Here is a 17,786-nt window from a genome sequence, read left to right as displayed (position 1 = left end):
TGGGCAAGTGAAAATAATTCAACCCTTTTTTCCCAAATAGAAAAATACTTAAGATTTTAGCACTGATCCATCAGAGAAGCCACACTGGAAAACCTATGCAGAAACTAAAACTTGGTACCATTCACTATCCTCAAGTTTATAGAATTAAAAAGTAACAGACGTAATAGGTATAAATACTCAGAAAACATGAACATGTCTCATGTCAAATAAGAACAGAAAGTTGGTGTGTAAAAAATGTGGATTAGCTGTCAATATATAAAACACAGAATACTGTTTTTAAAAAGAACTGTTTATTTACCGAACCTGGGGCATATTAGATACAACCAATTTTAAATTTACATCTTTTAAATCAGTTTTGAAGTGTTTCACACACAAAAAAAACTTGGCATGCAACAGTTGTCCTAAGGTGAAAGTCACCTCATTAATAAACTGTTGCAAGTGTTCTCACCCAAGGTGGAAGTATGGTTTATCCTGAACATGAAAACCTGTAACAAATTTAAATTAATTATATAAAACTCGTTACTTGTAGTTTTGCCCTTGCAAAGATCCAAAAAAAAAAAAAGTACAAGTAACTAGTATGTATCAGTCACAACATAATCCTGGATCATCCCCATACCAAAACCAGATGCTCTTTTAATTTTAAATCCATCATCAGAGAACAAGAGAAAGTAATTTCATTTTACACAAAACAAGATTCACATGTGCCAAAAAAGAAAGACCCAAAAGAAACAAAAACCAAAACCCTAATGCTGACACTGATGGTCAGTACCCCAAACAGTGGCCCAAAGGCCACTGATCAAAAATAACATAGTGGCTGTATATCAATGAAATGAAATCCAAGAAGCTTTAACCCTTTGGCATCAGAAATCCGGATTTTTCCAATTATGTAAATGCTTATTTCTTACATGCCAAGAGTGGGAGAAGTGAATGTGCCAATGTGGAAAGAAAAAAAGCCACCACTCACTGGGACACCCAGAGAATTGGCTTTAACAGACAATTAGGGGGTTAGGCAGAAACCCAAAAATGGTTATTAGCTGCTTGTGTCATCAATTTAAGTGGAGATGACTGAGTCCTAAGGTACAATGTAAAAATGTATGCGGGAAAATGTATGCTGAGTCGTAGTTTTAAAGCAAAACAAGAAAACAAAGTATGAAAGTACCCAGCCTGGCAGCATACACCCAAGTCAGAGAGCTCTGCCATTAGGACGGGCAGAAACCGTCAAGATTCATACTGCTGTTTCTCATAAGGACTCAACAAAAATGAATCTTTAGTGACTTGAACCATAGACTGAAGGAATCCAAAGAATGCAGTCATTTTAGTAAAGTACTATCAGGCTTTGTGCTGATTTCCTGAACAAACTGCATTATATTATGAAAACAAAAGGAAAAGAAGAAATAATAAAAACTATACTCCCATATTTCACTTACAGTGTTTGAGTTCCTGGAAGGACCTATATAATGGAGGCAGCATTCAAACAAGAAATTATGCCAATCAACTGTTAGATTTTCACTATAATTTTCCTAAAAAGGCGTTTTTTCCCCCAATATCTATTAATCACAAAGAAACATAAGTTGTGAATGTACAGTTCAGAAAATAAAAATGGAGAAACTAATGACATTATTATGACCAAGGTGTTTGGTAAACAGTGAATTCTGAGTTGGGATCATCAGGAAGAGGCTTTTTAAACAACCCTCCGGACTTCAAAAAATCTCTTCAGGTAGTAGATCTGTCCCAATGTCATGGCAACTAGAACAAGAGCTTCAAAGAAGGACCAAAGGACCACTCTGCTGTTTGTGTTGTCGTTGACTGTTGAGGACAAAACAAACAAACAAACAAAATTTAACAATTCTCCCCCAAAAAGACATAGGCATCATAAATATTCTAGTCTTCCCTCTGTGTGAAAGTAATATTGTGTACACCACTCATAGAATAGATGTTCCTCAACTTACGACGGGGTTACATCCCAATAAACCCAGCTTATGTTGAAAATACACAAGTCAAAAATATATTTAATACACCTAACCTAGCAAACATCATAGCTTAGCCTAGCCTACCTAAAACACGATCAGAACACTTACATTAGCCTACAGTTGAGCAAAAGCATCTAACAACACAAAGATTATTTTATAATAAAGTGTTGTATATCTCATACAAGTTAAACTGCATTTTATTATTATTTTCTATTTTATTTATCAAGTTAGTGAACACTGCACTGAAAGTAAAAAACAGAATCGTTGCATGGGTACTTGATGCTCAGTTTCTTCTGAATGCACATCACTTTTGCACCATCATAAAGCTGAAAATTTCTAAGTGAAGTCATTGTAACCTATGGGTCACCTATACTCTAAATACTTTTGTCTCCAAGCAACTCAACATACTCCAAAGCAAAGACTTTTTTGTTTGCTCTGTTGCCCAGGCTGGAATGCCATGACACAATCATAGTTCACTGCAACCTTGAACTGTACTCAAGCAATTCTGCCACCTCAGCCTCCTGAGTAGCTGGGAGTACAGGTATGCACCAGCCCATTTGACTAATTTTTTCTGTTTTTGTAGAGAAAGGGTCTTGCTATGTTGCCCAAGTTGGTCTTGAACTCCTGGCCTCAACTGATCCTCCTGCCTCAGCCTCCCAAAGTAGAAGCAAAGATTTTTAAAAGAAACCTTAAAGATTCACTGGGTACAGCCAAGTCCATTCTGCTTGTATATGGGGAGCACAGAAGAAAATGTGACTTGCCCAGGGTCATAATTCTAGGGTTAAAACCCAATACAACCATCTTTCTCCCTCACCATTGAAACGTCCTGTATTAGTATCCAATTTGCTGAATCAGAAAACTGACTTCTAAAAAAATTAAGGAATTATTTCAAAATCACAGTTATCCAAAATGCAATTATTTACAACATCAAAATATGGCAGTCTGAGTGTCTTTTTCCCCAAACATGTTACAAATATTTGTTGAGCACCTGTGTACTTGTCAATTGTTCTCAATGGAAGAGGTTACTCAGTTATATGGATCCATACTGACAGTTACTACCAGACCATCAAATACAAGACAAACTATGCTCATCTGTCCTGCTCTCAAACTAAGGATTTGATCCTTAAAGTAAAATCCACACCTACTCTATATTTACTATACTCTATTTGTTACATTCAAGTTTCTGATCAAATTCTTTTTATTTACTTATTTTTTTTTGAGTCAGAGTCTCACTGTCACCCAGGCTGGAGGGCAGTGGCGTAATCTCAGCTCACTGCAACCTCTGCCTCCTGGGTTCAAGTGATTCTCCTGTCTCAGACTCCTGAGTAGCTGGGATTACAGGTGCACACCACCATGCCTGGCTAATTTTTGTATTTTTAGTAGAGATAGGGCTTCACCATGTTGGCCAAGCTGGTCTTGAACTCTTAACCTCAGGTGATCTGCCTGCCTCGGCCTCCCAAAGTGCTGGGATTATAGGCATGAGCCACCACGCCTGGCCAAATTCTTTTTATTTTTAAATGTATTTTATTATTATTATTTTATTTTTTATGTTTTGAGACAGAGTTTCACTCTTGTTACCCAGGCTGGAGTGCAATGACGCGATCTCAGCTCACTGCAACCTCCACCTCCTGGGTTCAAGCGATTCTCCTGCCTCAGCCTCCCAAGTAGCTGAGCTTACAGACATGTACCACCACACCTGACTAATTTTGTATTTTTAGTAGAGATGCGGTTTCTCCATGTTAGTCAGGCTGGTCTCGAACTCCCGACCTCAGGTGATCCACCCACCTCGGCCTCCCAAAGTGCTGGGATTATAGGCATGAGCCATCACGCCTGGCCAATTTATTTTATTTTTTTAAAAAACGGTCTCGTGTTGCCCAGGTTGGTCTCAAGCTCCTGACCTCAAACAATCCTCCTGCCTCAGCCTCTGAAGCAGCTAAGACTACAGGCACAAGCCATTGTGTCCAACTCTCCAGTCAAATTCTATAGCCTTAGCTTTTAATTACTATGTAGGCCGGGCACAGTGGCTTATGCCTGTAATCCCAGCACTTTGTGAGGTCGAGGCGGGTGGATCACGAGGTCAGGAGGTCGAGACCATCCTGGCTAACACAGTGAAACCCCGTCTCTACTAAAAATAAAATTACCCAGGCGTGGTGGCGGGCACCTGTAGTCCCAAATACTCGAGAGGCTGAGGCAGGAGAATGGCGTGAACCTGGGAGGCGGAGCTTGCAGTGAGCCGAGTTTGCACCACTGCACTCCTGCCTGGGCAACACAGCGAGACTCCATCTCAAAAAAAAAAAAAAAAATTCTATGTAGTGTTTTATTTTTCTGCAAATGGCCAACATTAAAAACAATTACACCATAATCCCAGGACTTTGGGAGGCCAAGACAGGAGGACTGCTTTAGCTCAGGAGTCAGAGGCCAACCCTGGGCAATATGGAGAAACCCAGTCTCTACAATACCAAAAAAAAAAAAATTAGCCAGGTGTAGTGGCACATGCCTGTAGTTCCAGCTACTTGGGAGGTTGAGGCGGGAGGATCACTTGAGCCCAGGAGGTTGAGGCTGCAGTGAGCTGTATTGTCATCACAGCACTACAGGCTGGGCAACAGAGTAAGACCCTGTGTCTCTAAAAAGAAAATAGGGCTGGGTGTGGTGGCTCACACCTGTAATCCCAGCACTTTGGGAGGCCAAGGCGGGTGGATCACAAGGTGAAGAGATCGAAACCATCCTGGCCAACGTGGTGAAACCCCGTCTACTAAAAATACAAAAATTAGCTGGGCTTAAAGATTCACTGGGTACAGCCAAGTCCATTCCGCTTGTATACGGGGAGCAGAGAAGAAAAGGTGACTTGCCCAAGGTCATAATTCTAGGGTTAACACCCAATCCAACCATCTTTCTCCCTCACCATTGAAACGTCCTATATTACTATCCATTTTGCTGAATCAGAAAACTGACTTCTAAAAAAATTAAGGAATTATTTCAAAATCACAGTTATCCAAAATGCAATTATTTACAACGTCAAAATTTGGTGGTGGTGTGCGCCTGTAGTCCCAGTTACTCAGGAGGCTGAGGCAGGAGAATCGCTTGAACCCAGGAGGTGGAGATTGCAGTGGGCTGAGATAGCACCACTGCACTCCAGCCTGGGCAACAGAGCAAGACTCCGTCTAAAAAAAAAAAACAAAAACCAGAGAGTCTGATAAAAAGAAAATAGGCCAGGCACAGTGGCTCAGGCCTTTAATCCCAGCACTTTGAAAGGCAGAGGCAGGTGGATCACTCAAGCCTACGAGTTCAAGACCAGCCTAGGCAACTCCTGGGTTCAAGTGATCTCAGCCTCCCAAGCAGCTGGGATTACATATGCCTGGCTAATTTTTGTATTTTTAGTAGAGATGGGGTTTCACCATATTGGCCAGGCTGTTCTCTTGGCCAGGCTGGTCTCGAACTACTGACCTCGTTATTCGCCTGCCTCAGCCTCCCAAAGTGCTGAGATTACAGGCATGAGCCACTGTGCTCAGCCTAATTTTTGCATTTTTAGTAGAGACGGGGATTCACCATGTTGGCCAGGCTGGTCTCAAACTCCTGACCTCAGGTGATCCACCTGCCTCAGCCTCCCAAAGAAAAATGCACCTTTAAGTTTAAATAGAACACACTGAAGCACAGTAACATCAGAATGTAGTGACCTGGGACACTGTCCTCATGCCACTCATATATCAGCCTGATCTAGAAGCAACACATTATTATTACAACACTGTAGTGAAAGGGTCTCATTATGTTCACTGCTGAGGAGTGGGTCCTATAGGAAGACTCACAAAAACAAAACATTATGGGAACCATTTGCTTTGTAAATTTAAACTGAATACCTATAAACTCAATTCTAGAAATTGCTAACACTTTTAAATATGAACACATAGCTCACTATTTGTGAAACAAATACAGGAGCATCTCCACTCAAATCATGGGTGAGAGAACAAGGTTGGACACCCTAAAGACTGGAAGACATGTGCTTCCTCTGGCCACTGTGTTCCCAAGAACTTCTATAACTTGAAAGCCATCTGGTCTGAACCAGTTAAAATTGCAAAGTAGAGGAACTTGCCCTCTGAGTTAGTTCAGTGCCCTTCCAACTCCAGAATGGGCTGTTTCCCCATCTGGGAACAAGGTAACCAACATACGGGTCCCAACAAGATAAGAGAGAAAAAGTGAAGATCCCAGCTGGTGAGATTAAGAGTGGAGGCAAAGAGACAAAATTGTGAGGCAAGAGGCTGGAGTACTTGTAGACAAGCCTTGGTCCATAATATGCCCCACTCCACTCCTAAAACAAGTGGGGATGAGGGGAGTTCTCCAGGCTATTACATTTACACACCTTCCTGCCAACACAAGCTGATGTCTTTGCTCTAGATCCTGAAGATTTGTTTCCATAAGTAGCAAGAACAGATTTAAGGGTAGGAAAAACAGAAAGCACATCTGGAAGAAATTCAAGCTGTGCTTATCTCTTTGAGTCACTCTTCACTTCCTACTCCAGTCTCAGAACAAAGATTCCTGACATAAAATCACTGCCCTTAAGACAAGAGCTTGCTCCCAAGCGATCCCCCGCCTCAGCCTCCTGAGTAGCTGGGACTACAGAGATGCGTCACTATGCCTTGCTCTTTTTCCTTTTTTTTTTTTTTTCAGACAGAGTCTCACTCTGTTGCCAGGCCGGAGTGCAATGGCATGATATCAGCTCACTGCAACCTCCGCCTCCAGGGTTCAAGCGATTCTCCTGCCTCAGCTTCCTGAGTAGCTGGGACTACAGGCGCGTGCCACCATGCCCGGCTAATTTTTGTAGTTTTAGTAGAGACGGGATTTCACCATGTTGGCCAGGATGGTCTCAGTCTCTTGACCTTGTGATCCGCCCACCTCAGCCTCCCAAAGTGCTAGGATTACAGGCGTGAGCCACTGCCCCCAGCCACCTTGCTCTTTTCATCTCCCCAAGAACTACCTGGAGGATGAAAACACTGAACAATGGTGTGGCCCTGAACCTAATCAATGGAATTGGTCTGTCTGTCAATATAGTACCTCTTAATTTTAAATGCAAAAGCCTAATTTTTAATGCTCTATCCAGTTCTAAACAGACTTTTGCAACCTAACACAAGATTTCAATCATCACTGTTTCCATAGAAAAATACATTCCAAATTCCCAACTTACAAACTTGAGGACCCAAACTGATCTTCACCTGGTGACTTCCCTGTACTCGTGTTTTGGTGTTTTCTAGTCTAACTATATTAAGCTTTCCATTTTAGTAAAAAGGTTAAATCTCAGCATCTAATATTAATCCCACTGGTACATAAGTTTCAGGTATGTGATTAAAAACCAATGCAATACGCATTTTACAACATTTTTCCCTTCTGATTTAAGAAAACAATTAGCTTATTCCTTAGCTCACCATACATTTTTAAAAACCCAAACTTTTTTTTTTTTTTTTCCCTGAGACAGAGTCTAGCTCCACTGCCCAGGCTGGAGTGCAGTGGCCCAATCTCAGCTCACTGCAACCTCTGCCTCCCGGATTCAAGTGATTCTCATGCCTCAGCCTCCCGAGTAGCTGGGACTATAGCTGCACGCCACCACACCCAGCTAATTTTTTTATTTTTTGTAGAGACGAGGTTTCACCATGTTGGCCAGGCTGGTCTCGAACTCCCAACCTCAGGTGATCCACCTGCCTCAGCCTCCCAAAGTGCTGGGATTACAGGCGTGAGCCACCATGCCCGGCCAGAAAACCAAACTCTTAAAAACTTGCACTAAATCTTAATAGCATTTTCTAGTTTAGAATGAATGTCCCAATAATAAACTACAAAGCTCCACACAACGTGTATGCTCAAAAAATATCTCATGTAGGTACACTTTTAAAGCCAATGCTTTCACATAAAATTTGCAAAGTTTCCAAATGAGGAAAATACGAGCAAGCTGTTGAGTAAAACAACCTTCACCATCAGACACTGCTGCAAAGTGACGGCATTCACTTACTGGCTCTGTGTATTCTCTCCCGGACTTCCATGTATTCCTGTTCATGCTTTACAGCTGTCATCGCCACTGCTAGCTCATTGATCATTTCTTCTAGCTTGTTCTGGTGAGCTACAGAAGGATTTGAAAACAAAACACATTTGTCAATGTCTTTTTTGTTTTTTTTTTTTTTTGAGACAGAGTCTCGCTCTGTTGCCCAGGCTGAAGTGCAGTGGCGCTCAATCTCAGCTCACTGCAACCTCTGCCTCCCAGGTTGAAGCGATTCTCCTGCCTCAGCCTCCAGAGTAGCTGGGATTACAGGCACACGCTGCCATACCCAGCTAATTTTTGTATTTTTAGTAGAGACGGGGTTTCACCATGTTGGTCAGGCTGGTCTCGAACTCCTGACCTCAGGTGATCCACCTGCTTCAGCCTCCCAAAATGCTGGAATTACAGGCGTGAGCCACTGCGCCCAGCCATCTTTTTTTTTTTTTTCAAGACAGGATCTCACTCTATCACCCAGGCTCAAGTACAGTGGTGCAATTATAGCTCACTGTAACCTAAAATTCCTGGGCTCAAGCAATCCCTGCCTCAGCCTCCTAAGGGGTGTGTCACTATGCCTGACTACCATTTTATTTTTATTTTTTAGAGACGGGGTCTCGCTATGTTGCCTAGGCTGGGGCAATCTCTTTTTGAAAAACACTTATAAAATAAATATAAAATATAAAATAATATAAAATAACTTTTCAAAATCCTCAGAGAAGGCCTGCAAAAGAAGCTACTTTTGAAATGGTTCAAACATCAATTTGGACCACTGATATGAATCATGTCAATTTAATTCTCAAAGCATTTTTAAAAGTCCCTTCCCAGTAGAGAAACCTCTTTCAGGGTAGGAAACATACTATATAATGCTTACTAAGGAAAGGAAAACAACCCCAGGAAATTTCTTCTAATGAAATGTTGTTATGTGAAGTTCACTATACTGACTATTAACTACAGAAAAGTAGTAAAACACTGAGGAGAGGGGACTAAGAGCACAAAATAAATACCTGTATTTTTAAAATGTAATCCTACAAATAAAGTCTAAGAGTCATGTAACTCTAACATTAATTAAGAAGCAGGAGCAGCACCAAAACAGACTCTTAATCTCTATGAAGCTGAGCAGAGAAAAACATTAAAACGCTCTTAGGAAAATCCACACCAACTCAAACATTCTTCTTTGACAAAGTAATAGTTTCACTATAGTGGGGAACAGCAGGCAATGTAAGTAGAGAGACAAGCCCTTAGCGGCACAAGTTTTCAACCAGGCATCCCTCTTGAACCAAAAATACACACAAGGCACTGTTCTGAAGAGTAAGCATGTGCTTCTAGGTAGTGCCACGTTATGAGAATGAACAGACAGGCAGGAGAGAAACAGCACCAGGAAACATTCCTGGGAAAGGGGGATCTCTTCATCCCTGCCCAAGACTGGGTCTCTTCTGGGATTCCAGATTCTCACAGACAACCCCAAGTTTCTTAGGAGAAACCAAGGGCCTCTACCATTGAAGGCAGTTGAATTGGAATGTCAAACCGTCCCTCACTCGAAATTTCCCTTTGGAAGCCCCATCCACCACATGGAACTGATAGAGCAGGGTTTCTCAGCAGTGGCATGGTCTCCATTTTGGACCAAATGCTTTTCTATGCTGTGGGGCGCTATCTGATGCACTATAGGGTATTTAGCAGCCTCCATGGCCTCCAGTCCTAGATGCCTGTAGCACCTACCCCCAGTCTCCCGAATAAAAAATGCCTCCAGATATTGCCAAATATCCCCTGGGCATCCTCACTTAGGAACCACTGCTTTAGAGGAAGGCTTGATTTGACAGCTGCCATTCACTGACATTAACAAGCAAAAGCAAGACTTTTGGATATATGTTAAAAAATTATCTAAGAAGTTCAATATTCACATTCATCAACCAACATTTTCAAACTATTTAAGTAGCATCAATCTCCAGAAAATAAACCAAAAAAGCCTTTCAGAACTCCTCATTCTCCCTGAAAATTAGTCAAGTCCTACCCTATAAGTGGCCCTGAAAAATGAGTGCAGGAATTACTAAGTAGTAGGACTCTCTAAATTCTACAGATTTCAAAATCTAACCAAACAACTCAGCTTCTTTATGATGTTAACAATCTACTGATACTGAAAATCTGGGACAAATGTTATCACGCTAATAGTATACTATGAAATGTGTGAAACAATGACTAGCTTCAAAAACTCTGGCATGCACCGTGGGGAAAAAAAAAAACAAAAAAAACACCACCAAATGTGCTGGCTCCCGGTAAGCAATTTATCCAGAACCACCAAGAACCAATCAGGGTTTATTACTGGTAACCTGAGCAATGAACACTCTAACTGCAACATATGGCTAAAAGAACTCTTGTCTTCATATCAACATATGGCTCCTAGAACTGCATTTCATATCCAACTAAGCTTCAGGTTAGGAAGTCTACAAAATGACTTTCTACAAAGTCAAAGGCACCATTTGCTATGAGCTATGTTTAATTGGGACTTTTGTCCCCTTATCATTGAATTTCCACTCTTTAGCATTCATCTTAAAGAACAAAGATGTTACTACTAAAATGTCAACTGTGTTTTCAGTGCTATTAGTTTAAAATAACCTAACCTATACCTCCTGTCAACTAAATAAAAAACCACCAAAAAAATAATCAATCCAATTAGTTGTAGGGGTTTTTTAAGAGAAAAAAACACTCTCATGCCAACAAACTGAGGTTAGAAAAAAGAAAGCAGAAATTAGACATTAGCAAACAAAAAGATGCAAAAAGGATGCTGTCAAAAAGCAATCCACGTACCATCCCAGGTATCTCCACCACCTAAAGAAAAGTTAAGATATCTTAACACAAAAAGAACCAACAAAAAGTTTAGCTAAACTAGTCACATATACAAATGAGCAAATAAAGTATATGCCAGGATTAGCAAATAAACAGAAAAAATAACTGAAGACACATGGAACCTACATGCTCACAAGAGCACAAAATGACTAAGAAAATCTGTTAGAAGGGACAAATGTAAAGAACAAAAAAATCCCAGCACTTCAGCAGGCCAAGGCAGGTGGATCACCTGAAGTCAGGAGTTTGAGACCACCCTGGCCAACATGGTGAAACCCCGTCTCTACCAAAAATACAAAAATTAGCCGGGCATGGTGGCATACGCCTGACGCTACTTGGGAGAATCGCTTGAACCCAGGAGGCAGAGATTGCAGTAAGCCAAGATCACACTACTGCACTCCAGCCTGGGCGAAAGAGCGAGACTCCATCTTAAAATAAACAAATAAAAGAAAAAAGAACAACAAAAAAACAAACACTAGCCTCAAGAAACTTTTTTATTAATTAGGAGACTTGCAAAAAATAAAAAGCATATTTAACAAAAAGGTTTTGGTTAAGAAATTAAAAAAAAATAAGTACTCCATTCAGACAGGTAAAAATGTATAGAACTAAAATTAGCTCTTGGAATGTGATGTAAATCTTCTGAATGTTCATCTCACCTTCTGTTTCCATGTCTTGTCCTTTTGGAGCCTCCCCAATATCAATGGTGAACATCACTATTTTTGGAGTCATGGTGGACATCCGGTTACTAAAACAAAATTTGTATGTTCCGTCCATGTGAGCAGCAAATGTGTATTTCCCACTGGATTCTCTGTCTCCTTTGTAAATTCCTTTGTTATCTGGTCCTGTAATCTGGAGGCAAGAGAGAAATGCATAAAATGTCACAAAAGATTAAGTCATAGACTTTATAAGTAATGTCTAATGGCAGTAAGAAATTCACCAAGAATATGGCTGGACATGGTGGCTCACGCCTGTAATCACAGCACTTTGGGAGGCCAAGGCAGGCAGATCACTTGAGGTCAGGAGTTCAAGACTAGCCTGGCCAACATGGTAAAACTCCGTCTCTACTAAAAATACGAAATTAGCCGGGCATGGTGGCGCACGCCTGTATTCCCAGCTACTCAGGAGGCTGAGGCAGGAAAATCGCTTGAACCCGGGAGGCAGAGGTTGCAGTGAGTCGAGATCGTGCCACTGCACTCCAGCCTGGGCGACAGAGCGAGACTTTGTCCAAAAAAAAAAAAAAAGAAATTCACCAAGAATATGTAACTTTCACTTAGCTTCACTTCGGTAAGTGATAATAACCATTTTGGGCTGCAATTCTCCCACTTTATAAAATAAGGGTTGACTTCATGGCTCTCTAAAACACGTTTAGGTCCTGACATTTATGTCTTATTTATCCTTATTAAACCCCTCAGAAACAGAAAGCTCACCTTAAATGTGGTCTCTAACTGGCCTAATATCACCAACAAACATGCAACTGTGACTGATAGCAAAACTCAAGAAAAAAGAAATCTCTTTAAAATAAAGAATTTCTGCATCCCTGGTTGACATCTTGATTGCAACCTCATGAGACACTCCAAGCCAGAACCACCCAGCTAAGCCTCTCCATAATTCCTGGCCACAGAAACCATGAGGTAATAAACGTTTGTGGTTTTTTAAAATATAAACAAAATGAATTTTTATCACATTTCAAGGTTTTCCAGATTACTGCCAAACAGTGAAGGAATTCTGCTTTATCTGAGATGCCTGAAGGCTTAGGGGAAAGGACTAGCCTGGAAATGAGAAGAACCAAACTCTCATCCCAGTCTGCTACAAATCAGCTGTTAGGCTGTGATCAAGTCAGTCGCTCTTTCAAAGTGCATGTCACTTGCATAACTTCGAGACTGTAATAGTTGATCGCTAAATTCTTAGCTAAGTGTAAGAGTCTCTCCCTTCCGTTATCCCCTTATTTTTGGATTTCACTTGTATTGTGTAACTTGTGCCCAGCCCTACTGAGTACACTGTCAAATGGAAACTCCTTAGACCCAATTAATCATGCTAGCAGGTGAATCAAAATAAAAACTAGCAACACATCATTCTTTTGGTTTACAAAACATGAGTGGAGATTTAGGGACTGCTGGTTTCTTAAATTCCTGTCTTCTCCTGATACTTCACTGCACTGCTTACTCCTAAAATGCATGACCCAACTCCCCATCTCTCCTTGGCAGAGGAGACTAAACGAGGTAGCTGGAGGCGTAAGAGTAGAACCTTAAGGTTGCTTCTATGAAAAATAAACACAACGCGAAAGTATGCCTAGCACTCAATAGGTTTTTAATCCTCAATCGATTTTAATGAATTTTTTGGAAAAGTTTCCGTGCCACGTTCCAGCATTAATCCGTAACACGAAAGAAGGCAGGTGCTAACTGGATCGAGACCCGCCACCAGCTAACTGTGACTGAGAAGCGCCTTTGGGGCCCGGACTGACACGCGGCGCCTGATTCACAAAGCTCAGCGAGAGGTTCCAACAGGAACCCGTCGTTCAAGGAGACAACCCAAAGCAACCAAGCATGCCGAAGGAGCCCCCAAGGGATCCCGGAATCCAGGCAAGTCGCGGGAAAAGGGGCCGTTAGGAGGTCGCCGTGGCCGGGGCGGGGCGGGGGGTGGCGGCCTGGGCTTCTCCAGGACTCGGACAGCGACTTCCAAGCCCACTCCCCACACAGGCCCCGCGCCGGCCCCAGGTGCCACCAATCCCCGAGCGGCCACGCGACCAAGCCTCAGCCGCGGGCAGCTAGCCCGCACCTCCACGTCGATGTCCAGGAAGCCGCCCTCCGCCACCTCGAAGATGAGGCCCATCTTGGTGCCCGAGGTGACCCGCTCAAAGAAGCACTCTTCAGCATGCGCGTCGATGCTAACGAAATAGCCCGAGACCGTGGCCAGGAGAGCGGCCAGGAGCACCAGCAGTTCAGCAAGCGTCACCATGGTGGGGCTGAGGCCGAAGCCAGGACCCGGTCTGCGGCCTCCACCGCCGCCGCCGCCGCCGCCGCCCCGCTGCCTTCTCAGCTACCGCCGCCTAAGCTCCGCCCCTTCCGCCTGCGCCACCAGTGGGGGCTGATGCGGGCGCAGTGGATTGGCGGGTTCCCGCAGCTGCCACGTAAAGGGAGGCACGGCAGCCGCCGAGGGACAAGCGACTCTGCGCGGCCCTAGCCTGGACGGCGGCTCCGAAGGACCAAAAATTTTTCTCTAGTCCTTTCTCGTCCAAGCTAAAGTTCCTGTGGACTTCCCAGGAAAACGACAGTGTCCGGAAGCCTCTGTAATGCCCTCTTAGGATTGTCCAAGAAGATGGCGAAACATTTGCAGGCAGCGATAGGAGTTGAGGGAATGTGCGGACTGAAACTAAGGTTTTTTTCTTTTGTTTTGTTTCGTTTTTGAGACGGAGTCTTGCTCTGTCGCCCAGGCTGGAGTCCAGTGGCGCGATCTCGGCTCACTGCAACCTCCGTCTCCCGGGTTCCAGAGATTCTCGTGCCTCAGCCTCGCGAGTAGCTGGGATTACAGGCGTGAGCCACCACGCTTGGTTAATTTTTGTGTTTTTTGTTTGTTTGTTTTTTGAGACGGAGTCTCTTTCTGTCGCCCAGGAGTGCAGTGGCGCGATCTCGGCTCACTGCAACCTCCGCCTCCTGGCCTCAAGCGATTCTCCTGCCTCAGCCTCCTGAGTAGCTGGGATTACAGGCGCCCGCCACCACGCCCGGCTAATTTTTTGTATTTTTAGTAGAGACAGGGTTTCACTATGTTGGTCAGGCTGGTCTTGAATTCTTGACAGCGTGATCCTCCCGCCTCGGCGTCCCAAAGTGCTGGAATTACAGGTGTGAGACACCGCGCCCGGCCAATTTTTTTTTTTATTTTTTAGTAGAGACGGGGTTTCGCCATGTTGGCCAGTCTGGTCTGGAACTCCTGACCTCAAGTGATCCGCCCTCCTCGGCCTCCCAAAGTGCTGAGATTACAGAAGTAAGCCACCGCGCCAGGCCTGAAGCCATGGGTTTTGAGGGGTGTTTATTTGTTTGTTTGCTTAGAGACGGGGTCTTGATCTGTCGCCCAGGCTGGAGTGCGGTGGCGCGATCATAGCTCACTGCAGCCTCCAACTCCTGGGCAAGTGATCCTCCTGCCTCAGCCAACCCAATAGCTGGGATTACAGGCGCGAACCCCACTGGTTTTTAGGTTTCATGTTGCCTCTCGCACCCACTCTCCTTCCAGGGGACTGGGGAACGGTGGAGGCTCATATAGACCTGAAAGGGGCACGAAGGATCCTCCCAGGTTGCTGGAATCTCTAGTATCTTTACCTAGGTGGTAGATACGTGGATGTCTACATTTTAAAAAAAAATCAATTAGACTATTACATTTTTATTTTATTTTGAGACAGCTTTTCACTCTTGTCACCCAGGCTGGAGCGCAATAGCGCAATCTCAGCTCACTGCAACCTCCACCTCCGGGTTTCAAGCTATTCTTCTCCCTTAGCCTCCCAAGTAGCTGGGATTACGGGCGCCTGCCACCATACCCAGGTAATTTTTGTATTTTTAGTAGAGACGGGTTTTCACCATGTTGGTCAGGCTGGTCTCGAACTCCTGACCTTCAGATGATCCACCCGCCTCTGCCTTCCAAAGTACTGGGATTAACAGGCATGAGCCTCCACACCCAGCAACTATTGCATTTTATTTTACTGTATGTATGTAATACCTTAACCACACACAAAAAATTACCTTGTCCAAATTTTCCAAAGTTAGAATTCTACCAGTTCCCCAAAGTCTTGCTGTTTCTCCATGCCCCTTAGCCCTTACCAGCTGCTAGAGCTGTCTTTTCATCCTTTGCACCCTGGCACACTCCTACTCATCCCTCAGAACCCAAATGTCACCTCTTATCTCTAAAATGTTCCTTGACATCCTTCTGCCAAATACTAGCACCTTCCTCTCTGTTTACAATGCAGATTCGGTCCTAGTGAATTACTGTTATTTTCTACTCTGCCTCACTCGTGAAGGCAAAAGACTTGATTTACATACGCTGTCCTCTTCAGGCCCTGCCACAGGGCCACAGAAGGACCTCACACATTTCATGTCAATTGAGGTCACTGGACTGACCTGGGAATGAGGAGCCTGGGTTGTTACTCCACTTTTGCACATAGCTGTGTGACCTTGATTATTTTCCACCACGTCCTGGCCTCGGTTTCCTTATCTGTAAAAAGGGAATGACACCACAGGCCTTGCAAAATTGAAGGGATTATTTCTTTGAAGACCAACAGGCGATAGGGGGCAGTAGTGTCCCAGGATCCAGTTTCCCGCTTCAGGTTTCAAGAAACAGGAGCAGCTGCAGTGATGAAGTTTTCCCGACTATGACAGTGTACAGTTGACCTTGAACAACGTGGGGGTTTGGGGCACCGACCCCTGCACAGTCCAAAATCCTGGGGTCTTTTTTTTTTTTTCTTTGACATGGAGTCTCCCTCTGTCGCCAAGGCTGGAGTGCAGTGGCGCGATCTCAGCTCATTGCAACTTCTGCCTCCCGGGTTCAAGCAATTCTCCTGCCTCAGCCGCCCAAGTAGCTGGGATTACGGGCGCCCGCCACCATGCCCGGCTAATTTTTGTATTTTTAGTAGAGATGGGGTTTCATCAGGTTGGCCAAGCTGGTCACGAACTCCTGACCTCAGGTGATCCACCTGCCTCGGCCTCCCAAAGTGCTGTGATTACAGGCATGAGCCACTGCGCCTGGCCTCATTTTTGACTCCCCAAAAACAACTTTTTTTTTTTTTTTTTTTTTTTTTTGAGATGGAGTTTTGCTCTTGTCGCCCAGGCTGGAATGCAATGGCACGATCTCGGCTCACTGCAACCTCCACTTCCCAGTTCAAGCAGTTGTGCCTCAGCTTCCTGAGTAGCTGGGATTACAGGTGCCCACCACCACGCCTGGCTAATTTTTATATTTTTAGTAGAGACGGGGTTTCGCCATGTTGGCCAGGCTAGTCTCGACTCCTGACCTCAGGTGATCTACCCGCTTTGGCTTCCCAAAGTGCTGGGATTACAGGCGTGAGCCACTGCGCCCAGCCCAAAAACTTAACTATTGACAGCATACTGTTGACCAGAAGCCTTACCAATGACAGTTGATTAGCATTTTGTTTGTTTGTTTGTTTTTCGTTTTTGTTTTGAGATGGAATCTCGCTCTGTTGCCCAGGCTGTAGTGCAGTGATGTGATCTCGGTTCACTGTAACCTCTGCCTCCTGGGTTCAAGTGATTCTCCTGCCTCAACCTCCCAAGTAGCTGAGACCACAGGCACCCGCCACCATGCCAGGCTAATTTTTGTATTTTTAGTACAGATGGGGTTTCAACATGTTGGCCAGGGTGTTCTCGAACTCCTGGCCTCAAGTGATCCACCCACTCTGGCCTTCCGAAGTGCTGGGATTACAGGCATCAGCCACTGTGCCTGGCCAATGACAGTTGATTAGCATATTTTGTATGTTATATATATTACATGCTGTATCCTTACAATAAACCAGAGAAAAGAAATTGTTATTAAGAAAATAATAAGGATGAGAAAATATATTTACTCTTCATGTAGTGGAAATGACTCATGGTAAAGCTCTTCATCCTTGTCATCTTTATGATGAGTAGGCTGAAGAGGAGGGGAGGAGGAAGGGTTGGTCTTGCTGTCTCGGGGGTGGCAGAAGTGGAAGAAGTTGTGGAGGTGGAAAGAGAGAGGCATGAGAGGCAGGCATACTTGGTGTAACTTTTATTTATTTATTTATTTTTATTGAGATGGAGTCTCGCTCTTTCGCCCTGGCTGGAGTACAGTGGCTCAACCTCGGCTCACTGCAACCTCTGTCTCCCAGGCTCAAGAGACTCTCCTGCCTCAGCCTCCCAAGTGGCTGGGATTACAGGCGCCGGCCACTACGCCCGGCTAATTTTTGAATTTTTAGTAGAGACAGGGTTTCACCATGTTGGCCAGACTGGTCTCAA

At 43.9% G+C, this 17,786-nt stretch overlaps 1 protein-coding gene across 1 annotated transcript; it reads right to left on the bottom strand.

Annotated features, from left to right (window-relative positions):
* Positions 1-273: 273 nt before the first annotated feature.
* TMED2 (transmembrane p24 trafficking protein 2) lies at positions 274-17,318 on the bottom strand. Its single transcript, XM_019038461.4, has 4 exons — positions 13,597-17,318; positions 11,478-11,670; positions 7,963-8,070; positions 274-1,806 (listed from the first exon to the last, which is right to left on the bottom strand). The coding sequence occupies exons 1-4, from the start codon at positions 13,774-13,776 to the stop codon at positions 1,682-1,684; spliced, it is 606 nt and encodes a 201-aa protein (XP_018894006.1). The 5' UTR covers positions 13,777-17,318; the 3' UTR covers positions 274-1,681.
* Positions 17,319-17,786: the final 468 nt, after the last annotated feature.

This window comes from Gorilla gorilla, chromosome 10 (genome assembly GCF_029281585.2).
Source record: "Gorilla gorilla gorilla isolate KB3781 chromosome 10, NHGRI_mGorGor1-v2.1_pri, whole genome shotgun sequence".
Lineage (NCBI taxonomy): Eukaryota > Metazoa > Chordata > Mammalia > Primates > Hominidae > Gorilla > Gorilla gorilla.
This window is presented reverse-complemented; position numbering and strand designations above follow the sequence as displayed.